The 26,030-nt window shown below is 42.3% G+C and overlaps 1 protein-coding gene across 5 annotated transcripts in view; it reads right to left on the bottom strand.

Annotated features, from left to right (window-relative positions):
* The window catches only part of LOC122715293 (protein grainyhead), a 140,979-nt gene extending 115,357 nt beyond the window's left edge, over positions 1 to 25,622 (bottom strand). For 2 of the 5 annotated variants that reach the window (XM_043937373.1, XM_043937378.1), the window contains exons 1-3: positions 23,745 to 24,395; positions 20,327 to 20,632; positions 8,953 to 9,722 (exon numbers count right to left, since the gene is read on the bottom strand). In XM_043937373.1, coding sequence (XP_043793308.1) covers positions 8,953 to 9,722; positions 20,327 to 20,389 — 833 coding nt within the window. In that variant the 5' untranslated portion in view covers positions 20,390 to 20,632; positions 23,745 to 24,395. Of the gene's footprint in view, positions 1 to 8,952; positions 9,723 to 20,326; positions 20,633 to 23,744; positions 24,396 to 25,575 lie in introns of those variants that run through there. The other 3 variants (XM_043937376.1, XM_043937374.1, XM_043937375.1) reach the window with 3 other exon arrangements.
* Positions 25,623 to 26,030: the final 408 nt, after the last annotated feature.

Genomic DNA, 26,030 nt, shown 5'->3' with positions numbered 1-26,030 from the left:
ATTCTGTTATTTTCCAAGCTAAAGCTGAAAAAAAAAACCTAAATTTTTCCCACGTGTTCGACCGAACGATCGAGATTTCCGCCGTGTCGAGGGATCGTGGCGGCAAGAAACGCATCTCGATTCAGCCTAGCGGAGGAGAGTTCATCGTGGGGAACGGGGTATCGATCGGGAGCAGCTTTGCCCGGCGCGAGGATGAGACGGCCGAGAGGATTCGAGTCGGCGGGGTATGAGTAATACGTTCAGGCATGTACCTCGTATCCCCTTGGCTCGCAATGCCCTCCCTCTCCTCTCCCCCCCTCATCGAGCGAGATTTTTCTTGCACGCGCCGCGTGCACGCACGCACGCACGCACGCACGCACGCACGCTCGCCGACCGCGCCACTTCTTTCCCTTCCCTTATTTCGGCATTAGTTCTTACGGGGCTGAGGCAACATAAGGACACCACCAAGACGACTAATTGGAGTTCTTTTGCTGGCCGGGGGGACGGGATACGTGCATCCATTTCAAGTACAATTAAAATCGTTTGGGAAATCGCCAGCTGGACGTCGTCGCGGCTCTTGGTATAAGGGGAGGGAGCGCGACAGGGGTGAGAACGTGTTTCCATCGATGGGGAGGATTGTGTGCTGTGGTTAAGTGTCGTGAATCTTTTTTTCGAATTTACGTTTTGGGATACGTAAATTCGATCGACATGATGTGCACGAATACGCGGATTGTGGATTTATAATATACGTCGAAGGATAGAAAAAGAAGGAGAGATTTTGAAGAGGAATTAGTTTCCTTCGTATAATAAGTTTGGTCCACGAGTCGAATTCGAATTCATTTTGAAATGATACGGGAGAAGTAAATTAGATTTGATTCATTAGAAAAAGAATAGAGTCTCGTGTAATTTTATTTGAGACGTTATTTCTTTGAAAAGATCCAAATTATCAATGGAGGATTATTTTTCCAACGTTCTAAACATCGAATCAAACATAAATGTTTCTCTTTACTAAAATTAATCTTCCTCGAGAAGACACGTACAAAAATGTACGTTTCTGATATTAATAATTCGATTGCGGTTGCATATTTATTCGAGCACAAGAATTCATTCCACGTATTACTCGCAATATATTAATGAAAAATATATATATATATCCAAAATATACATTATGATATTATAAAAGATTATAAATATTTGATTTTGCATAAACAAGTCTAGAAAAGAATATCCATATAATTTTGAAGAGGAATCGATATCAATTTTTTGTCCTTCATATTTGCCTCTTACGTCGTTCTTAGTCAAGCAGAAAAAGAAGAAGAAAAACGGAGAAATTATGCGTAAACAAACTTCGATCCAAACAAATACTGAATGTGAGATTCGAACATGAAAAAGAAGTTTTCTGTGTGTAAATGCAACGAAATATATATATATATTTATACACGAGGAGATTTTGAAGAGGAATTAGTTTCCTGTCTTTACATCGCGTATCGTAATCGCGAACAGAATTTGTCTTTACGTCACCCGATTTCCATTGGTGAATGATTACGATACAGTGGCAATACTGGATCGCAAGAGGGTAGGATATTGGGAAACGTTATATCTAATTTTAGAGCGCGTTATTGGCTCTAGATAGATCGTCACGGTCCGACGAGCGTAATAAGCAACGATACGTTCGTACGAGAGGAAAAAGTGGTTTTGGTCGATGTTCTTTCGGGAAAAGTGGCGGAGGATTTTAATATTTTTCCAACGCTTAATCGATATGATACGAGGTTGAAATGTTCGTTAAATGATTGACAGAGATGGAAACGATAAAAAAGTAAATTGATTGTTCGAATATGTAAATTAGAATAGAAAAAATGTTGGATTTACAAGAGTTTGAAAGAAATTTCAATAAGAATAATAATTTCGTTGGTTGGAGAAAAATATTTATTATATTTTATAAGAGGTAAAAAGAGAATTAATTATTATCAGGAAATTATTATGCAGCAAGATAATTCCAATTTTTTTTTCTTTTTTTTTTTTTTTTTTTTATTTAATACCGCATTTATACGCTCCTAAAGATAATTGTAAAAGACCTCACAGTAGCGATTCTTTCTATTTTTTTTTTTTCTTTTTGTCTCTTTTCCTTCCTTACCTATTACACAATTAATTTACGATTATTACTAGTGAATTTAGAATCACAAAATAAATTTCCCCTTCCAAGAAAAGTAAAATTCAAATTTTTCTAATATCTTACGTTCAAAAGGCTTCACAATAGCAATTAAGGTTAATATTTCTCTCTCCATTTTTTTCACTACACGCGTTTACGATTATTATTATTAGATGTAGAATAATGTGGGAATTGGGAGTCGTCGTTAATCGGTTGTCATCGTTAGAATTTGAGAAAGTTAAGTTGCACGTCTCGACACGGCGCAAAGATCGTAAAGAATAAAAATAATAATTTCCACGAGAGGAAAGGATATTAACTTATACGCGCGGGGATGTTAATTTGATTTGCATATATTATCGGTTGCAGAATCTCCTGGGGATCCTCTGCACCGGTTCGCGTTCCTTTTTTCTTTTCTTTCTTTCTTTTTTTTTTTTTTTAATGTACCGCGCGTAATCGCCATTTAGCTATATTTATCCATCGGGCGTAATTGGCGTAATTTATTTGCACGAGGAATAAATAGGTTCGGTAAATCGTTGGCGCGCGAAGTTTATCTAACCCGAGAGGTGGAGGATGGAAGGAAACGAGAATGGCCCATAAATGGCTGTAAGACGGTACAACGTTACTTTACGATTTTTAATCGTAAATTGAATATGGATTGATCGATTGTTCGTGATTAACATTTTTCGCGAATCTTTATTTTCATCGATATATCTCCTCTCTTCGTTACATTTAACGTTTACGCAAACCAATCAAGCTATCATTATCTATCATACATACTACCCGAAAATTCGAATCTTTCCGAATATATTAACTCGACGATCTCATTATCCTCTCGATCTATTTTCAATATTATTCCAAATTATTCGAAATTAAAAATTAAAAATCCACATTTTGAGAATCAATCCTGTTAAAATACATGGATCATCGCTTCCATCATCCCCCCGAAATGATGATACTTTTCATCGATCGATGAACCAGAGCCGGGGATATAATCGTTTCTTCTCGACATCGGTCCCCTCGACGTTCGTCCCGGCCTCTCGCGTCCCCTGCCTCCCGCAAAAACAACACGAGAACCGCGCATATATGTATACGAAAGGGAGAGGCAAGGGATCGCTGAAAACGCGACGGATCAAAGGCACCTCCGAGCCGTGTGCAAGAAGCGGCGAGGACGTGAGGAGAGAGCGAGAGAGAGAGGGGAGAGGGGGGAGGGAGGGGAAGGAAAGGGAGGGACGTATGCCCGGCTTACATTCTGCTTTCCGCGAACGTGACACTTTTTACCGCGGTGCACCGTCATTACGGCAATTTGCCGCGCATACGAAACGCGGCTCCATGGTAAAACTCGAAAATTCGTGATTCGCGTTGCGGTGGGAGAAGGTGTATGTTAAAAGTCGGGGAAAAAGGCGCTCTACTTTTTATTTCTTTTCGGGAAATTTTTCGAATTTTTTTCGATTTTTATCGTTAGGAGGCGAAAAGACTTGTATATCGAATTGTAGCGATTAAAGGAACACTGTTGTTTTTATTGGAAGATTTGAATTTGTGCGATTCAAGTCGATACATTTTATTATTATTTACTACGCTACTTGACGAAAATCAAAGATCCTTCTGGAAAAAAGGATTGTTAGTTTCGCGATGGTGGAGAGAAAGGATCCATGGAATGGAGGAGAATCGTGTTGAACGAATCCGGGGTCGAAGCGTTGCGATCCTGGCCGTAAACGGCCCGCGGGGAGCTCTGTCAAATAAATAATCCGCCGAAAGCGCGTGCACAGCTTGCTTCGGTTGTGTTGTATTGTTGGCGCGTGACGTCACATCCTCGAAAACACTATTATTACCGGGCCCGGTTCACCCACCTCCGCCGCATTAACATAGATTACGAGCGCGCCCCTTCGAGCGGTCCCGCTTTTCTTTCGGATCAAGCGTCCATCCGCCGAGGATTTATTAAACGGAGGCCATTTTCTGGCTAGGGGGACCCCGCCCTCTCTCTTCCTCCTCGCTCCTCTCTCGATCCTTATTAGCGCGAGCGAAGAGTTGTTGTTATTTGAAAGTCTCGGCGATGAAAATTGGCGAAAGTTTTTTCGTTCTCGAGGAGGAGAGGAGGATTTTCGAACGCTTCTAATAATCGAAGAAATTTTTGAATAATTATTATTGGGATTTAATGGGCCAGAGATTATAGATTAAGATATATTTGTTCTAAGAATATGATACGAAGAATCGGTTCAGAGGGATGATGAAAGGGGCTACGATATTTAGTAAGAGATATTGAAGAGAATAAGAAAGGGGTATATGGTAGTACGTTGCTCGTTTGATGTGAATACCTAAAGAGATTGCTGTTGCAATTTAATTACTGGCTCACTGAAAAAGGAACGTATCGTAACGAGATCTCGCGAGAGAAGGTTGCCGTTAAAACGCGACGAAATAGATAGACGAAAGAAAAACGCGAATCTTCGCCGTCGCCATTGCGAAACGCCGTGTTCGTTGGACGAGAAGAATGTCTTCTACGAAAAGTGGTTCGACTCTCTTTTTTTTTTTTTCTCTCTCCTTTCCTTCTCTTTTCTTTTTCTTTTTCGTGCGTGAGAAACGCTCGTCGTGAACGTCGAAGCCATCACCGTAATTTCATCGTGGAATCGAGGAATCGCGCGAAATATATGCAAATTTCATCGCAAAGGGGATACTCGCAACTCTTTTACTCTGTATTTTAATTTTATGCCGCGTATCGCAATTTAGTTATCGGATTTTTCAACCGAGCGACCGCTTCTTGGAGCGATCTTGTAGAAGAAATCGCGAACATATCGTCGGTATAATTGTCGGTTAATAGATTAACTTCGAAATACCTGAATTGAACCGAATTAAAAAATCGGAATCGTTGTATTTCTCTCGGGAAATAATATCCACAGTGTATAATATATATCAAACTCCTTTCTTATTTTCCAATATGATATTCAAAATATAATATTGGTGGGGAACAAAATTTTTTTCTTTTTCGCAATTAAAATAATCTTAAATAACGACGAAAGGAAAAAAAAAAAAGAACAAAGTTTACGAGCCAAATATTATTACCAAGTTTTATCATTTTATCACAGTGTAATGGAGGTTAATATGCATAAAGATTCCAAAAGTCATCGACTTTTTTTGCAAGCTAATGAATATTCAAACGGTGGCGAAAATATGAGCGCATTAATTATCAATATTCCCCGTCACGCAATAATTATGCGTGTGATAAATAAAGTCGAGGATTTTAATTGGACGCCAGTCTTCTCTCGTGTCTCTTCTCGTTTCGATCAGGGCCAACAAACAGGGACAAAATGGTGGCCGAGCGTTGCAGATGGCGCCCCAGAGTTCGAAGCAAGATCTCTCGTCGCTGTTCCACGCTGTTTCCCTCTGACTGGCGGATTATCGGCGCGATTGATCCGCGACTCGAATCGAAAATCCGCTTCAAATTTCGTGAACGCGCGCGTTTAAGCCGCGGAATAAGTAGCTTACGACCGGATACGGGAAGGATCTTTGCTCTTCTGACAGATTCCACGTCGGCCTGTGGCGAGACGATCGAGCCTTCAACGAGATTTTATAATCTGATTACCTCCTTCTCGACGATTAGAGGTTGATCGTTCTTCGCGCGTTGTATTGTGAGATTTTCGAGTAAAGCATATTTCTTTAAGATATCGTAAGATACGTTACGTGAGCTTTCGTGAAGTTAAGTTAGAGATAATTAGATCGCTGTAACGACGCGATTGAATCCTATTTAAAGATTTAATTATCGATTCAATGGATATTGATTAATGAATTTTTGAACTGAATATATTTATTATTTGATATTGTGGATTAATTTGATCCAAGTGGACAAAAACATAATTTTTCAATACTGGGATTCGATAAATAAACATGACTCGATTCTATTCCGTTAAGTTCAAGAAACAATTAGATAATTCGAATAATAATTCGTCATAGTAAGAAATTTAATAACGAATGGAAATTATTCGAGAAATAAAAAAAAGGCAAGCATTGGCTAGAATAGTAAAAACAACAGGAAATGCAGCGATCTGTGTGTTTATATATCAATAAATATTGGCGTATTATATAAATATTCATGCGGTAATCTTTGACAAATAAACACATTTACTGCGCGCGTCTTGAATCGGAATCAACACGTGCTTTTAGTATACGTATCTCTGCATAATTGGAATGTAGGACGTGAATTAAGAGAATCCCGAAACGGTGAAGATAATTCGCATTAATAATCGCAACTCGATAATTTTAATGAAAATAAAGCGAGATCGGTAATGAGCCTGTCAAATATTTAAAATTTTAATACGTAATAAAGAAATATGGATTCCTTCGCGTGTATCAACGAGATCTGTGATCAAAGTGAAAGGAAGTTCGAAAATTATTTTTCGAAGATCTCGTATTAAACTATTACTTTTTTTCCCCCTCCTCGAACCATCGCGTAAAACAACGAGAGAATTTCTTTTCGATTTCTGTCCACGAGACGGAACCTCGTTGTAAAAAAAAGAATGGTGGCACGAAAGAAACGAAGAAGAAAGGAATATATTTCTATTTATAATAATCGGCGGAGTGAAAAATAAATGGTAAAAAGAGGGACAGAAAGGCAGAGAGGAGAAAAAGAAAGAAAGAGAGAGATGGAAAGACGAGAGAGAGAGGAAAAAGTGGGGAGAGAAAGAGACACGGTTGTTTTCGAAGGCCCCCAAGGTCTCCACGTGCATATCTTACAGCCGATTAATTGCAGTTGATTTTTATTTATTGCAAAAGAGCAAGGTGTGTGCGCGTTTAATGGTTATTGGTTCACGATACTTCGTGATGTATGTGCGTGTACAAGCTGTTTCTAAAGATGCGATGCATTGTGAATTTGTTCGATTCTTCTTCTTTCTTTCCTTTTCTTTTTATATATATATATTATACATATATATAGCTATATATATTTCTACTAAAAAAAGTCATAGAACGTTTTTCGTTCGTAATAAAAATTTAGTATTTGATTAAAGATGCATTTTAAATTATATATTTTTTTTGTGTAGTTTTTATTTATTTTTTGTTTTTATAAGGAACAGTGAATATCATTTTGAAAAATCCTATCATTCTATCTCAAATCTAATAGAATTAAATAAACGTAAGAGGATTTAGTATTCCAATTCTATCGCAATATTTGTATTTTCCTTTTTCGTTTTATTTAATTTTTCTTTTTTTTTTTAGTTATTTATTGTATCACGATTGATCGCACAAACGTATGGTGTATAATATGGAAGAATGTCATTTTTAAATATACTGAGATATAACATTGTTCTCGAGCAATTTCAATGCGGTTTCACGGAGAATATATGGAGATACGAGCTCGATAGAGAAACGTTACAAATTAGCCGATCGAGATCTTAATTGCGTTTTGAGAATATTTCGCGCACATGTGTAGCGCGTGGATTATTGTACTTGGCGATCTTACACGTGCGCCGTATGTACGTGATACCGTGGGGGGAAGAAATCCGTGGGCGATTTTCATGAATATGTTGAGCAGTTTTTTTCATCAGGAACTTATAAACAACAGAGAGAACAACAAATATAGTTTTATTTTCCACGTATCGATGAATCGATGAAACGAGAATTATCAATTAATCATGATATTTATTTGTCATCTTGTCGAATAGTCAATCGTCAATCGATTAACAGAATGCAAAATCTAGATTTTTCAAATGGACATTGTGTATAATTTATATTCGAAGCGAACTTTGAGAAATTAAATTTGCAAAATAGATTTGAAAATATAAATCTCAGAGACAGATGCCAGCACGAGTTTTCAATTTTAAATGCACTGTTTACGTCGAACGTAAACGAAACTCGATCGAACCTAATCGATCAAACGCCTATGAATAAACCATAAATTTTCAAAAAAAAAAAAAAAAAGAAACAATTTCACGGAGCACAAAAGAGGATTAAATAATAACTGTGACAAGTCGAACAGCAGAACTATCGATCAGCGAACGTCCTTGCAGGGCACACCGTGTCTGCGTGATGCTGTATATGCGTATAGAACACGGCGTCCTAATAATAAATTCTAGGCAGCAACGTGACTTATCCGCGAACATGCTCGCGGGTAGGTGTGCGCAATAATTGTTAATTGTCGACGCTGATACACGAGGCCGATAACGCGCGGCGTTTCAACGTGCTTTCTCGTATGCACGCGCGCGCGCGCGCAAGAGGGCCGTTCGATTTTTCCGTGGCCGCGAACAGGCTACTGTGTCCGTGCAGACACACTTTCCTCGGCTATTTTACGGCTTATTAAAGCGCGACACAATCAGTACGTTTTCTCGTACTTAGCCGCCTCGAAACGGTCGCTCGCGATTCCCCTCCCTAGTTCCATGCCGCGTAATTTCATTTTTCCGACTCGTTAAATGACTCTATGCACGATTCGTTCCGTTGTCGATCACGCTTGCGTTTTCTCTCGAACGTTTCTCGAATTCTGATCCTTGATCTTTCTCGAAATTGTCCCTTCAAAACATCGTTCGAATTCTAATTTCATAAATTAACGTAACCTACGATATTAGCTGTCTATAATATTTTTGTAACGGAAATATAACGAATTTCGAGCGATAAATAATAAAAATATATGAAGTGGATTGGTGAATAACATGGAGAATTATAATATTAAGAGAACGCCTTGGCGAAGGGTATGTAGACCCCGGGCCGAGCCGGGGTCGCCCGCCACGGACTCCGACCTCGCATCGTGAAACAATACGACACTGTACACTGTTCGATCCTGATATACTTCGCGATATACTTCGAGGGTATCGAACACCCTCTTAGAAGAATAAGGAAAAACTTACCCAGCACGAAGGGAGGCAGCGGCGGCGGCGGCAGTGAGGGTGAGTTGTTGGGCAGCGGCAGCACCAGCGGCGGGGTCTGCAGCGACCAATTCCGAGAGCACCAACACGGTAGTGGTCGTCGTAGCCGCGCCACAATTCGGTACGGTGGCGTTGACCGCGTGGCGAACACCTGGTGGAAGGTCATCCTCGTGTTGCAACTGCAGTTGGGGATAATGGTGAAGGTGCAACGCCGTCGCGGAGCCGGATCTGGGCGTGACGCAGGCGGGTGGCAGTAGTCCAGCTCTGGTGACCGCGGAGGGTGGCGATGGGGATGGCGGTGAGGGCGGCGGGGGTGGATACTCGACCACCTGGACGCGATCCGCTTCGTTTTCGTAAATGATCTCCTTGTCGTGGGTGTACATGACGGTCTTCTGGCCGTCGTTGTAGATCAGATCGATCATCTTGTGCTCGCCGACGCCCAGCGTCGTGTTGGCGGCGGCTGGGTCGGCGCCAGGCGTCACTCTACCATCTGGATCGTCGCCTCTTTGTTGCACGTCGTCCGGATCCGGCTGGATGTGCTGTTGCTGTTGATGATGGTGATGGTGGTGATGGTGGTGATGGCGGTGGTGGTGATGATGGTACTTGGGATGGAGCGAGTGAACTGTAGCTGGCTCGTGCAGGTCTAGAACGTTCACAGGCTGCATCGTCGCCAGTAATACCTGCTGCTCGCTCTCGTTTTGATTCTGGTTGCTCAGCGAGGAGGATGCCGGAGACACTGGCCCCTCCTGCACCTGGGGCAAACAAGAATAAAGGGGTGAGTGTGTTTGATGACGGGATTGAATGGTGGATTTGGAAATAGAAAGTGGTATTTGAGATATTTCGAGATGGAATAAGAAAGCGTGGTACAGAGAACGTGGAAGAATTTATGATCATTGGTTTCGAATAGATACACTAACGTAGGATAATATATTATTAAATATCAATATCGGTTTTTGCGAGCTTCAACCGCCAACGTACGTGACGAACTATTATTGCTATCCTGCTATCGTTCGTAATTGGAATATTCAAAAGAAACTGGACGAGACGACGAGTTTCAATTATGGTACTTGCTTTTTTTTTTTTTTTTTAATTCTTCTCACCTAGACTTTTCTTTTTATTAACGCTCGACCGTCTGCGGAGCACGAATGCGGGTACCATAAGCGAAAAGTCCTAGACACATTGTAAGGAAGTTTTCGCGAAGATTTATCGACAGACTTTTCTGGCAACACTTTCTCTCCTTCTGTAAAAAACGCTCTTGTAACAACGTATCCATCGTTCCAACTTTTAAATAATCACCATTTTCTTCGTTTTCTCGATATATTCAACTTTCCTTGGGCAAAAATTTATAACAATTGCTCAAAATCTCTGTTCACGCGAACGGATCAAAGGATGAAGTTCAAGGATATTTTTCAGAATAGAAAATACAACTTTCAACCCCTTGTTAAGATTCAACACAGCCACGATTCTTTCAAGTTGACAAGGGTACGATTCGTTCGATGGAGAAGATTATCATCACCAGAGGATTGGAAAACATCCACGAAAGCTTTGCATAAATAAATAGCAAGTTACACAATCATTCACCTTATCGACGATGTAAATTACGAAATATCTCTCTGGCTTTAACATTTTAAGTAACTAACGCCCCATTAACGGCCCCTAAAAGTCGTTCATTAAACCTATCTCGCCCGAATCTCACCGCCCCAAAGCTTCTCGATCATCGCCTCTCGAGGAGCGTTGCTGCGTCCAGAAAATTGCCGTTTTATCGATCCACGGTTCGCCGATTCGCGTCACGGAAATTTATATATTGCACACCCGGCCGCGTGTCGTAACGGCGGCGTAACATTTTCGAATGCTAATCGCCTCGCGACAAAAATCCCGGCTAATCGGTCCGCAGAGACCAGTCCCGGCCAGAAGTCGACTCGAATAATTAATCCCCTAGGTGTCCGTCGAATATCTTTTTTCTCTCTCTCTCTCTCTCTTTCCTTTGCACGAAACTGGACAAAGATCAAAATATCACTCGACTTTCTAGCGAAGGCATCGCAGCAAGTGATCCTTATTCGTCACGAAAATTCAGGGAACGTGTAAATACGTTTCGTATGCATGTGTAATATTTACTTTCATTTCTCGCTTTTAATCGCGTCGACGCGATCGCGGATTCGAAAGTGGACAAATCCAAGATCGCTTGTTGCGATCTTTGGGGATTGTCAAATGATTGTGATCGATCGGGTTCGCTTGGAGAGTTTTATTCCAAGTAGAGTTTAAAGTGGGTGGTTCGATAAGTGGGTGGTTGATTTCTTATTGCGTCGGATTTTTATTTTTAAAATTCGAGTAGAAGCTAGACTCTCTTGATCTAGAATCATCTGAAGATTATGATATAAGAGATCCTATGGAATAATTTATGGTTATATTCTAAATCAATCAGGATCGTCTTAATTTTTATTGAAAGAAAATTTTGTTTAATATCCAATCTCATAAAATTTGATCAAAATGTACATATGTATTCTTAATATATTCGTTCGATCTTAAAATTCAACGTTTCAATTCATTTTCACTTCACAGAAAAAAAAAAAGCAGTGATAATCGAAAATATAAGATTCTCTTTCTTCGTCACATTTTCCACGACTCGAGTCTCGAGTCGGTCGTTTCTTTCATCGCTGATTATCCCTGATTAAATATATCTATCCTTTGACATGTAAAATTGCGTTTCTTGCAGGTTAATTCCACCATTAAAGCGTCGTATTAAAAAGGGGTAGGCAGAGAAAGACGCGATGAAGGAGGGAGTCAGAAGCGCAGAAAGTTGCCGCCGCCTTTTAAACAAGTGGTGTGCGCCATCCCGTTAACGACGTCGTTCGGAATTTCCCACGTGTTGACGGTTTTATGGCGCTTTCCAAGCGGAATCAGGTTAAATTGACCCAGGGCCCAATCGCCTCTTCTTGCATTATTCGCTCTTTCAGACTCGCCATGTCATTTACGATCCACCACGTCCATTAACATAATTAACAACATCGTGAGTCATCCGATTAATATTCGAGTTTCACTCGTCATCGCCTCGAGTATAGACAACGAGATAAGTTATTTTTTTTCTTTTCTTTTTTTTTTTTTCCACGAATGCAATTTTACAGCGCGTTGATTAATGGTATCTTGGAATTCGTATTATTTCAAGTACATATATATATATATGTATATATGTTTGAAATTGTATTTCAGATACGCATACACTTTTTTCTTTTTTTTTTTTTTAACGTATCGTATATTAATGCAAATATTTAAATACGAATCTTTTTCATAAGATGGATTAAAGACGAATAAACTACGACTCGATGAATAGTCCTCCTCGTATCTTTATGGTATCACGATATTTTTGAATTCGAATAGTATCGTTTTTTTTTCTCGATCTTCAATCGAAAAAGGAATTTTGGAATTAAAAATATTTTTTTTTGTAATTTTATAGAAACATCCAAAAGGTTTAAAGATAACTTTGAAACTATCTTCTATTGAAAAATTTTCCCCATCTCTCTCCTAATCAATCCTATTTTTCTACGATAACCTCTTCGAAAATATCATTACAAAACAAGACATTACCACTTAACCATCCATCGCAAGCATCGCTTAAAAATTAAAAATTTCGAATGAAATTACTTCGATCAATTTATTCATCACCTACTTATAGTAATAAACTTATTGTCCTTCGAATAATAATCTTTGACGTTACGATTAACAATTACTCGAATAAAGTACTCGAGGGGGAAGGTATATTAATCAGCTCGATCACGAAATCTCCTCTCATGGTCATAACGTTAAATACTCGCCGGGTGAAAGCTGTATACCGACTCGATTCGAAACCTAGTAAGCCGGCCAACTCGAGGGAAATTTATCGTTTGGTCGTCGATCGACCGTTGATTCACGTAGTCCTAGGTACCGAATCTATTAGTTTTTTTACGACGTTTTACACGCGGCAATGACGTTGGTTGGTCGAATCGGGGAGCAGGGGAGAAGAGAGAAAAGAGGCACGAGCACAGGGTTCGTTACGTGTATATACGAATATATACACGTTTCACGGCCTCCTGGAGGATGTTATCTCGGCGATATTTATGAAATAACGAGTGAGTACACGACCGGGGCGACGGCCTTGTACCATAGATTCAATCTAATATCGCTGTCAAGGTGGACGATTACGTAATCCATCGCGATAGCAATTGGAGAGGCGCGTTCGTTTCTAGAGAGTTATTAGACGGTGATTGGCCTTGTGTCTTCCGATTCTTCCTCCTTTCCTTTTTTCTTCTTCTTCTTCTTTTTTTTTTTCAGTTACTTGAGTTAATTTTTACGAGTAATTTGGTTTGGAATAGACGTCGTTACGTAAACTTCGTTTCGTAATTGGGCGGCGATTTGGAATGAAGGAAATGTGAGCGTTTTGATTCTTCCTAGTCTTCTTTTCTTATTTTTCACTTATTTTTGCGTGCATTTGATCTCGAATAAGTTTATTTTCCGTGAACGAATGGACGTGTTTTAAGTGGCGATCGAGTGACGATAATGTTTAGGAATTAAGGAAATTCGATTCTTCGATTCCTTATTGAAATCGTTGATCATATTCGTATAAATTGCACGATCGTGAATAAGAAGAAGTTAGAAGCAGCGCGGTTTGTAATTTGATTTTCATTGCGAAAAGTCATACATTTCTTTAAGGCAAAATTTAAGAGAAAAGGTTGGATCGAGTTGATATTCTTCTATTTCGATGATCACATTGTTCTACGGGAGAAAAAGTAGTCCTCGTAAAGCGCATATAAATTGCTTCCAGTGGACACTAATGCGGTCAGCTGATCGAATAAAAAGAAACGGTTAGAGACCAATGATCCGCAACACGAGCATGGACAACTAGCTTGAACAGATGGTGGGTAAAAAAACATCCATCGGTATCATTGTATCCCCATATGTTTGTACGTTGTTACTGAAACTAAAACTTCTTTCTTAAAACGATACTCCTGTAAAAAGTTGTATTAGACGGTTTCACTGTCTTCGATACAAGTTAGACAATTCTTCAACAAGGAGATACAAGAGTTGTTCGATCCGAGTACTGTTTTTTTTTTTTTTTTTTTTGCATTTTAGATCTAATTATCAATTCTCCTTCATTCTTCAAAATTTCTTCATTCGGATCCAATCATTATCTACCATTCACAGATTTCCAAATTATCAAATTTCCATTCTAAGAGCTTCAAACATCTTCAAACATCTTCAAACATTTCCCAAAGATCCTCAAATCTATCAGTATCCTCGAACCACTTTTCAAACTATCGAACCACTCCATTCTAAGAACCTATATCCCAAACAAACATCATCAAACAAAAGATTCTCAAATTTCTCTCTCCCATCGATCGATCGATATTCTCAAAAATCGGGATAAATTCACCGTTTCGATCGTTGCAATTCCATTCACCGTCATCGTCCAAAGCTATCCTCGAACCAAATCGATCCTCTCGCTCAAATTAATCCTCTCGCTCAAATTAATCCTTTCGTCGACAGGAGAGACAGTAGCGGTTCCAAGGGAGCGTCTATGCGCCTAACACATAGGCCAGCCTCTGTTTACACGCAAGAACCGGCTGATAATAACAGTTAATTGGCCTGCTGGCCGTGAGAGACTGTTCCAGGTCGGCCGATACCCCGTCTGTCTGTCTGTCTGTCGGTCGTGGCGGATGCGCGACCGTTTCTTCTTGCCCGCGCTCGCTCGCTTATTGCCGATCACGTCGTTGCGAATACGCAGCTGCGCCAGCACCAAGATACGTGGAATCGTTAAGGGCCTTTCTTTCCGCTGCTCTCTTGCTCGCGTACGCGTCCTAGTAGCTCCTAGTAGAGAGACCTTCATTGTTGCCGTCCCTCCTTACCCGCTCCAGCATCCCTCTGCACCGCGGACCGAGACGCGGTGTACACGATCGTCTAGAAGTTTTTGCGATCGGCCGTTCAATCCTTGTTATATCGGCCGCTCCTCTACAACAGAGCTTCGTCCACGGAACACCTGTCAGCGTTTCTGTTATTGCGGTAATTTCTTTCTTTGGGTTTTTTTCTTTTTCTTTTTTCTTGGGGGGAGGGAAGGGATAGAGGCTGATGGGTTCAGCTGAGTTTGGGATGGTTTTCGAAGCTAATCCTTCAGGGTTTTCGAAGCTAATCCTTTTTCGATTCGATGCAGGGATTTCTTGATCCGCTGGTTTGATTTGGATCGATTATTGGGAAGAGTTGAGTCGAGTTTGTGATGGAAATTTGAAAATTTGAAGGTTTGAAGGTTTTAACATTTTTAACGAGCAAATATTATTTATCGAGAAAATTTTATTTTAGAGGTTTTAATTTTTTTTTTTTTTTTTTTTTTTTTATTTCTAATTATCGATAATTAGTTCTTTCGATTCTGATCGCATTATCGGATTATAGGATAAATATTTCCAGGGATCAGATAAGTGCGTAGGCTTTAATTAGAAGTGCAAATGTAAGTACGCGATACAAAAATATCCTCGGCTCTATCGTATAGCTATATATGTCAGCCATAATCCAGCGCAGCTTCTATTAAAATAATTTTTTTCGCCTCCGTGAAACGTTCAATTAACAGTTACGCTGCCCTGGAAAATCATTGTACGATCAACGTTCGATTCCAAGCCTTTCCAACGACTCTCATAATTGTTTATAATTGTTTATTAGTCGTGAAGAATGTGGATCCGCGTTTAATCGAGGCTGCGAGTTGAACAACGAAACGCGTGACACGCCTATGATCCGAAATAATTATTAGTTATAGTCTGTACATTCGTACGCCCAGCGACTTCCTGTCGCTATTTCCACTCACGGTAATCATGAAAATATCTGTGTGATTGTTCGTGATACATTTTTTTTTATCGTTTTCCCTCTCTCTCTCTCCCTCTCTCTTTCTCTCTCTCTTTTTTACTTCTCTTCTCTCTCGGTTGTATCGCATGCAACATGGCCGCAGGCGAGTTAAATGGAATTGCTAGGAACGCTTGTCGACGATCGTATCATAATATCTCCATCGTTTATTCCTCTTTTTTTTCTCTTTTTCGAGTAAACATGCCCGCTATTTCACTTTACGCTTTATGCAGATCCTTTTCGGTTCGTTTTACGATCCGAGGAATTGCAGAATTTTCTCTCTCTTTCTTTCTTTTTTTTTTTTTNNNNTTTTTTTTTTTTTTTCTTTCCTTCGAGAATTGGAAGTTTGGTATTGGACGGGGATGAGGTATGCGGCGAATCGAGGAGTGGAGGATTTATGGGATTTATGGAACGAGCGGAATTTATGTTGGAATATTTAATGTGTTTGTGAATATGGTGAATATTTTGGAAATTTGATAATAATCGAGGTTCGAAGAAGAGTCGAGAAATGAGTAGAAAAGTTTGAACATTTATAAATTCTAATCATACGTTTTGTTTTCAATTCAAATGTTGTTTGAGAAATTTTTCATAATTCGAAACAATTGATTGGAAAATTAAAGAATTTCAACGTAATTCGACTCAAGCTTTCTTTTTGAAAACCGAAGAACAAGCCGGATAAAAAAAAATATTCAAAATGTTTAGAATGTAAAATTGGAATGGAAAATCAGTGATAATCCAAAGGGTTTCGTAATCTCTTTCGTTCTTTGAAATCTTATTGTTGTACGTCATCAATCACAATTTAAGAACAAGAAGCGTGCATTATTGTTGACACTAAGATACTGTTCATATAATTATCGCGTGTACCGTGGATCCTTACAGTGTGTACACAGCAATAAATCATATTTTTTTTTTCACAATATCACAGATACGTCGTGTTCCTGGTAGCCGAGAAAGAAACAAAAATTCTTCCACCGCCATTATCTTTGATTGATATCTCCAAACAACTCTCGCTAAGTTTCTTGCTACCATTATTCCATTCCCATTATACACTACTCAGAACGGTTAGAGCGACGTTTTTTACCAGGGGAAAAGTAATCAGTTGCCCCCATAATCCTTTTGGAACGATCCTCACCATCGGTTGATTTCATCAGTTGTGTATTTTACTAGACGTCAAAGTCGTCTCTGTTATAATACGTTTTCACTACTATCCTACTTCCTCCATTTACTAAATTTTTCATTCCTATTCCCACGGATTTTTACATTATTCAGATTTATCAAATCTTTCTTAAAAGAACTTTTTATTACGCGTCTTGCGCAATTAATTATTCTTCTTCAGATTTCATTCAAGAAATTTTTCTACGTTCCAAATTTCTCTAAAAATTCCCGAAATTACTACAAAATTATATCTATTCTATTGAATTATCTACCCCCTTTTTAAAAAAAAAATTCACTTCACGCGAAAAGAAACAAAAATATTTCTCGATGGTTTTCCTTCCAAAGAAGAGATGGGATAAAAAAAAAAAAAATTAGAATTGGAAGTCCCGACGAATTCTATTAAGTGGTCCCCGACGATTACTTGGACAATGAATAGCACGATCCTCGAACGAGCATTCTTCCCTTCGTCCCAAGTATCAGGTATACGTGAAATCCGGCGAGTCATCGTACGCAGCAAAATCTTCCTCCTCCTCCTTTTTCTCCTCCACCTCCACCTCCTCCTTCTCCTCCACCTCCTTCTCCTCCTTCTCTTCCTCCTTCATTTCTCCTTGGTTCGTGGCCACAAGTGGCTACACGAGAATGGACGTACGTACGTACGTACGACGTACGTACGTACCGTTTCGCCTTCGCGAAAGAATGTTGGAAGACGATGGGATTCTCATCGTTGGATGGAAAATTTTGTCTCTCTCTCTCTCTCTTTCTCTCCCCCTTCCCCGATCGTATTATATAAAAGAAAATTTTTATGAATTTTTAATTAAATTTCTTTTCAATTAAATTTAACTTTGAAAAGAGATTTGATTTATCGCGTTTTAACCAAGTGTGTTCGGGTTAGAAAAAAATCCAAATAAATTTGCGTTATGTTAGATATCATAACCGATGCTAGTAAACGGTTTAACGCCTGTTTGTTTGCATTTGCCTCTTATTTTTATGGGCAATAAAATGCTACGTGCGCAAGCCAGTAGTAATAAATCATTGTAATTAATGCGAGCTTGGAAAAAAACAATAATCGAATTATCTGAATCCTTAAACGGAAAATTAACTTAAAGAATGTAAATAATTGAATGGGCGTGATAAGAACAATTAATTTATAAAAAAAAAAAAAAGAAAAAGAAAGAAACGTACGTACGTATTTCTAAAACATTCTACGTCACGTCGAATATTTTCGCGTTTAAAAAGCGAAACAATTTCTATCCATTAATTTATACATAATTTCAGACACAATTTGTGAATCGTGATATATATATATTGCAAATCGAGTTACGAGAGAAAAGTTGGATTTATTCTACGCTCGATTAATCAAATTTTTCGATCGTTCGTTATTTTATTCAAAATAAAGAAGAAGGGAGAAAAAATAAAGAGAGAGAAAAAAAAAATGTCAAATTCTCGAGACGCAACGACTCGAATTCCATCCCATTACCATGAATCGTGTAACCGTGTTCACGAACGAGATCAAGCGTAATAATTCCACGGGAGGATTTTGGGGATAACGTCCCCCTTCCCCCTCTCCTGGAACCTCCCAAAGGGCGCCCATTAGATATTTAGGGCGAGCCAAAAGTTTTTACGCGCGATGATCTTTTCCCATTGTGGAACAACGCCACGCAAATAACGGCCTTTTCGTCCTCCTACAGAGTTTCACTTTTAAGCAACAGGTATAATATTATTGTCAGGTTAAAAACCTGCGGCCAGGTGACAGTGAAGATCTTTTCTCGGGGCTTCTCGGCGAGGAGTGGCCTGAGAGATACGATATACACATCACCTTAAACCCGATAAGCCATTGGAATTCGTTTAGAAATGGGGCCCTGGACTGACGTCATATCGATGCTGGATCTACAAGTTCTTGTATTTTATTTTAAAGGTCTTCTGCTCTTTATCTTTGCTCCTCCGGTTAATGGAAATTTAATATTGAGGATTGATTTTTATTTATCGACACGAGATATTCGTAACGAAAATGTTTTTTTTTTTTTTTTTTTTTTTTTTTAATAAAATTATATCCAACCTGAATTTAATAGGAACAAGACAAAAGTAACCAAAAATATTAAAATTCCTCGACACATCGAGCGGTCCATACGTCTTCCTACGCGCCTTTAGAGAAATAATTCTCAGAGGACCGAAAATTCTTTGTGAAAGCGGCGTTCACGATCTATGACGCACCTTTTCTCGCGCCAAGAGGACCCGAGAAGCTTCTTCTTCTTCTTCTTCTTCGTAAAAGCAAACAACAGCGTGACTAGCAGGGGTCAACGTATCTTGGAGCGTTTTACTCTCTTCCAACAATATTTCCGACCAAAATCAATCTGTCTGCCGTGTTGCCATGTTACGAGGCGGCCAACACCTATGTATATAGCCGCAAGAGAATGGAGAAACGTGGACACGAATTAACCGCATCGATGGAAACCAATAAATAAAACAATATTCTTCCATTGATTGATTTTTTTTTTTTTTTCTAATCAAAATCAATCGTCCAATCAAGAATAAAACGTGATCATGAATACAAATTAACCACAGCTATTAATCGAATCAAGAAGAGAAACGATATTTTTCCATAATTTTTTTTTTTTTTTTTTTTTTTTTTTTGATTGATTTTCTCAAATCAAAAGATATCGAGTATCTTTCTCGATACCACGAAATGTAATCCCTCGTCCATCATTGGACGTTTCAGGGTCGTCTTCCAGAAGTTCCAACGTTGGAAACAACGCAACCTGGCAATAATCTCGTCGGGTCCGCCATTCTCGTTATTTCACGCAACGGGTGGTACACCGACGAAACGGTAGAAGGAGAGAAAGAGAGGAGGGAGGGGAGGGGAGAGGGGGAGAGCCAGCGAGGAAAGAGAAAGGGAGGAAGGTCAAACGATGACCCACACACGAGAAGAAACCCGTGAACCAGTGTTCCATCGCATTCCGTGAATTGTCGAAATCGAAGGGGGCGTGGATGGTGCACGGTCCATCGTTAAATCACGTACACACATATTCCACCGAACACCACACCTCGCCCAATGCGTTTCAACAATATTTACACCGACCCGGATTTACGACGCATCAGTAATAAGCGTCTTATCGAGATCTTTCATCCTCCTTGCTTGTCTCACTCCTTCTTAAGTGTATGGGGGATGGAGAAAATCATTTTTAAATCGAATGGAATTTTTAAAACGAACGAGATATATTAATTATTCGGAAGCGAAAAATTTGATCAAGTTTTAAGTTTTTCTAAACAAGCTAATACTTTAGTACTTCTGTTTACCGATTTATAATTAATTTTGAAATTATAGAAGAATAAAGAAATAATGACTAACCGGGGATAGAGCCTCCTGCATGTGCAGGGGTGCGTTGTCGGCCTCGTCGGTGCAAGTCGACATTCTCCCTCGCAGTCTTCCACTTCTCTTTCCAGTTCGTCTAATCGTGGCGTTTCTTGTCGACGTGGTGTAACCCCACCGAGAGTCTACCACTCTTCTTCGATCTTGTTCGACTAATATCGTTTCTAATATCGTCTACGTGATGAACGAACGGATTCTAGGCATAGATAAATTGCGTATCACAGTCTTCTGCTGAGCGTTGTATGGCACTTGATTGAAACGTGTGGGAAGAGGAGCAATCGGGATCTGAAAATCAACAAAAACGAGAAAAAAAAAATAACTCTTTAATTCCTCAAAGAACAAAAATTATTAATAGAAATAAAAAACGCAAGGAGAGAAAAGAAGCGTATTCTAAAATTTTTTAATTTCATCCGAAGAAAATTGCTCTCGTATCATCGTTCGTGTAAAAGAATCAAAGAAGCTCTACTTATTTTTCATTCTCACAAAGATACGAAATACGAGTTCGATAAGAGATAAAAAAATGTCAAGAGTATTCTCTCAATCGAGTATCCGTTGCGAATGGGGAACGGAGAGTAAAAATTAACAATTATTCGAGAGCAACTTTCACTCTCGATAGATATTCTTCGCTCGGAAATCTATTCGCATCCCGGCCCCCCCAAGAAGAGGATTAAATCTAATCTCGAATCCTACTACTCTTCGTCGTTCCATCGCGTTTACGATTACGCAACCGTGCAATCAGTGGGACCAGCTGGTTCGCCTCTCCTCCATTCATTTCAACCGGCTACAAGCACGTCAAACTGGAAACGGTTTCGCGGTCGCGGCTCTGATAGACAGGTGTAATAAACCGGCGTCGAAGACAGACGGTCGGGCGGCCAACAACAACCAATCAGGTGGACGAGAGTGAAAAGGCTCCCGTCTGGTCTGGAACACGTTCCTTTCGGATAGAAGAGTCCCGTTCCCTAAACGTCGACCGCGAGAACAAGCCGAACTGGCGGTTGAACCACCACGACTACGACAACAACAACAACAGCAACAACAACACGATTGAATCGAGCGGTCGAACCGGCCTCTCGACTCGCTATCGAGAAGTAAGAAGAAGAAGAAGAGACAGAAAGAAGAAGAAGAAGAAGAAGAAGAAGAAGAAGAAGTCGGTCAGAACAGGAAGCTGGAGCCGCATTTTTGCCCTGGCAAGTCAGGTTGTGACGTCCAGGCGGAAGAACGAGATCGGTCGGAATCAGGAAGGCCATCGGGGTAGGGCGAACGCGGTAGTAGCCGCGGATCCGAAGCGGAGAGAGAGCCGGATTCGAGGCGGAATAGCAGGTTCGATGGCTCGGTTGATTCAGTTATCACGTGCACGGGCAGAGGGAATCCGTGGATGTTGGCCAAACCAGTCGGACACCACGAATTCCACGTCTTCGGGCCCTTGCGTCCTCGTCGCCTTGTCCACCAGGTGGACAGTCGGTAAAACCAGTTGGGTTCCCTCTTCTCCCGGCTCGTTCATCTCCTCCTACTACTACCGGCGCGTGTGGCAGCCGGCAAAGGAAGAAGGAGGGCAGGCCGCGTTAAAACTGGAATCCAACCCGCGACCGACCGACCGACCGACCGACCGACCGACGTCTGACGGACGTGGACAGGTGTCTGGTAATAATAGAACGGGCTCGATCTCCTCTAGAAGACTCTCCTCCTAGGCCTAGGCGAGAAACCGTCAGGACAGGAGGAGAGACTTCCCCGTCTCTTGGATCAGTCAGTCTCTCGTCCAAAGTTCCCGTGTTCGATCCGAAGGCAGAGGAGGACCGGAAGGTGGCGGTCCTCTGAGGTGATCGGCGAGGAAGAGGAGCCGGGTGGAAGAGGTGCTACGAGTGGTGGTACGAGGCGAGGAAGAGTACAGGGTGGCGGGAAGTAGTAGGTAGGTCGGTTGCCTACCTACTACGCGGAAGAAGGAGATTGGGGCGACCGGGGAGAAGGAGTAGGTAGTACACGAAGCCGGTATACAACCGCGGACCGGAGACGAGAAGCCAGAGGAGCAGGTTCGGCCGGTCTAACCTGATTCTCAAAGGGAACCCTGCATCAGATTGGACCCACCTCCGTGGGTCCGTTTGTATTTCAAGTACCTGTACTCCCTCGCTTCGCGTCAGTGGACGATGCCTTCGGAGACGGAGGACTCGGCGAGGACCACGCCAAGAGGAACCTAGGAGCTCCTCCGCGAGAACGTGGATCGATTCTTTGTGCCTCCCGTGTGACTATTTCTAATCGATACGTGGCTCGTAATAAAAAGTGATATTTCAGTGATACTCTCGATGCAGTGTGACCCGATATCGGTTCGACGAGGGAGAAAGAGAGAGAGAGAAAGAAAGAGAGAGACAGAGAGAGAGAGAAAGATAATCGCTTCGAAGAGGACCTGGCCTATCTTCCATTTCTCGGATGGATCCAATGAGAAGGAGATAAGAAGGGAAGCTTCTTAGAGATATTTTTTGCGAACGACATCTCCTCCTTTCTTTTTTCTTTTTTTTTTTACTACCTGCCTTTTCAACTTTACGGAGGATACCACATCTCACATTCTTCGTCGTGCAGTGTTTCGAGAGTGAAGAAGTTTGTAGTGGGCAAACCGATCATAACACGTGTCGTCTGTACTCTCTAAGCTGCGTAAGTCCGAACCGCGGTGAGAGATGCAGGCACATGTATATATATATATATATATATATATATATATATATATACAAAGGAAGGGGGAGGGGGGTTGGAGAAACGCAAGAAGGCGAAGCGTGCAACGACGTGGACCGTTCGAGAATGTTCTCCAAATGCCTCGATGGACGCGGCTCGATGCCGAGCATCGCGTTCGTACGAAACATGAAGGGGGAAACGCGTTTGCCGGTTACGCGCGATTCCATTAGCGGCGGCCACCATTAAACCAATTATATATTCGCGAGTCTTCCATTCACCGGGAACGCGTATACCGATCGGTGTGCAATACGGTAGACAGGCCGTTTTTACCAGTCTAACGTGCGCGTAGACGTTTTTACGTAATCCTTCTATATACCTATATACCTATCGAATGGAAACTATCGCCATGGCCAGATGGAGAGAGAATGAGAGTGAGAGAGAGAGAGAGAGAGAGAGAGAGAGAGATTGGTCATAGTAAAAATATATGATAAAAAAATGAGGGCGAAATGAGAGGCGAAAAAAAGAGAAAAGAAACGCGAACCGGATGATCCCACTTGTCCTCGTCATCGGCTTGTTTACCGGCGGCTCACCTGCGCGTCACCTGTGCGTCATCGCGCAGGTAGCCGGTGAACATCCGCGGAGAAGAGGTCGACGGTAGAGATGGCGGGTTAAACGAGTCAACAGTGGATAGCCGAAGAGATATCGAACTAGAGAGCCGGCTAGACGAGATACTCACTTTGTCGGAGCTCTCGGGTAGAGAGGACAGCGTATCTGAAGGGGGTAATCTCGCGCGTATCTCGCAGGATCGGAATTGGAGGAAGCTTGGGTGCATACGAGAGAAAGAGAGAGAGAGAGAGAGGGAGAAAGACAGAGAGAGAGAGATGAAGAAAGAGAGAAAGAGAAAGAGATAAAGAGCGAGAGAGTCGATATATTCTGTGGAAGATGGATCGACGTCGATGTCGGTGTGATGCCGGTGGCTGGAAACGGTTGGACGGTTGCCGGTGCGCTTGTGTAGACGTGTACGTACGTGGAGAGCAGTAGAAGAAAGGTGGCAGAGAAACGGTGGTGGTAGGTGGTAGGTCGAAGGGTGCTGGTGGGGTGGGGTGGCTAGGGGGGAGGGGGCCAACTACAAACTACTAAGCGTCCCTCCTGTGTTCCGGATCACATCTCCACGGATGATAGTGTCACCACCTTCGCGATGGATCGACCCGTTCCAAGCGTGAATCTCTCGCGGTTTCGAACAGTTCGAGGCCTTCTCTTCGGGAACAGGGGCTACCCTGTCGCGGGTCGCCCTTTTTTTCTTTCTTTCTTTTTTTTGTTTCTCTTTTTTGTATTTATATCACGACACGCACGGTTCGACACACGATGAGTTATCGTTTCTTGTTCTTCTTGTACTTCTTCTTCTTGTTCTTCCTCTTCCTCTTCCTCTTCCTCTTCCTCTTCCTCTTCTTCTTCTTCCTCCTCCTCCTCTCCTTCTTTCTGTCCGTTTTCGCGCGATCCCAGACACGTAAAGTTCGCGTTCGAGATTTTCCTCCTGGGACTTGGATTCACTGGGAGTGAGACAGAGAAGCGAGACAAAGAAGCACCCGGCGTAACTCACAAAATTCACTCCGCGCACCTCATTATCCTCGTTTCTGGTCCATTCCTCGGCCGCGCTCCGCTTAGCCAGTCACCAAGCGCTATCGTTCCTTTCGCGCACACCCCTCTTTTCGACGAGGAGTCACGAGGATCCGGACTCACGGGAACGGTTTTTCCAAACCGGATCGTCTGTCCACGATCTTCGCACTTGTACACCGGCTTCAGGCACACGCGCACGCTCGCGCAGACCGCGGCTGCGACGACGACGGGCGCGACGACGGCCGCGACAACAACGACGGTGAGGAACGCGACGGCGACGCGGTGGACGCGGTGGACGTGGTGGACGGCGACGCGTACGGGAAGCACGACGACATCGTCGCCGTGGATCGCGGACGCGAGCGTACTATACTCCGGCGCGGCGAGATCGAGCGACGTCCGGTGCGTGTCGAAGCCGCGCGAGACTCTCGTCACCACGAGCTCTCTCTCTCTCGTTTTCCTCTGCTCTCGCTGTTCTCGCGCGTGTTCGCCGAGCGAACTCGAGGGTGGAACGGATGCACTACACCCCGAACTGTGCGGCCCAACAGGTAGAATTAAACCACCCAAAGTTTGGGCAGCCGCTGCAAGCAACAAACGAAGCAGCCTCACGGTGCTCTCTCGGATCGTTCTCTCTTCTCTCGGGATACGGCAACATGGCCGCCGTCGCCGCCGCCTCCCAGCATCCCGCTCTCGGCTCCGTGTCTCGGGGCCCCCCCTCTCCTCTCTCTCTCTCCTTCGACACACACGTCCCCGTACAAAACCGCCTGCCTCGCCTCTCTTTATCCCTCGACCGTGCGTTTTCACGGCACACACACGCGCGCGCTCGCACGTTCTCTCTCTCTCTCTCTCTCTCTCTCTCTCTCTCTCTCTCTCTCTCTCTTCCTCCCTCGCTCCCGAATCTCCTTCGCCGCCTCTCTCTCTCTTTCTCTCTCTTTCTCTGTCCGTCCTCTTACCTGGCCACCCTACGACGCCTCCCCATTTCGGATCTCTCTCCTTTCGTCGCTCCTTCCTTCTCCGACTCGGGTCTCTCCTCTCCGTCCGACCTCCTGCTCCCTCTCGTCGCCTCTACCTGTGGCGTTCTCTCGACCGTACTCCCACTCCTCTCTCGCTTGGAAGAGAATCCAAGCAATAGGTACGCCACCAGGTACCAAGGAGTGGTGGCGAGCAGAGAGAGAAGGAAACAGAGAGAGAGAGAGAGAGAGGGCCTTCGGCCCGATATACCTTCGTCCCCCTTCCTCTTTAACCGTTTATCCTTCTCCCTCCTCGTTTCCCTCCTCTCCGCCGATCATCTCAGCCTCCTGCGAGATCCGTGCAGGCTGAGAGGGAGAAGGAGCTCGGGCCGCGAAACAAGGACGCGAGCGGCGAATGGGTGGTGGAGGGGGAGGCGAGGAGGAGGGAACAGGATAGC

This window comes from Apis laboriosa, unplaced genomic scaffold (genome assembly GCF_014066325.1).
Source record: "Apis laboriosa isolate Shangri-la unplaced genomic scaffold, ASM1406632v1 scaffold34_cov151, whole genome shotgun sequence".
Classification (NCBI taxonomy): domain Eukaryota; kingdom Metazoa; phylum Arthropoda; class Insecta; order Hymenoptera; family Apidae; genus Apis; species Apis laboriosa.
The sequence above is the reverse complement of the archived record's forward strand: the minus strand, read 5'-3'. Positions and strand labels throughout refer to the sequence as shown.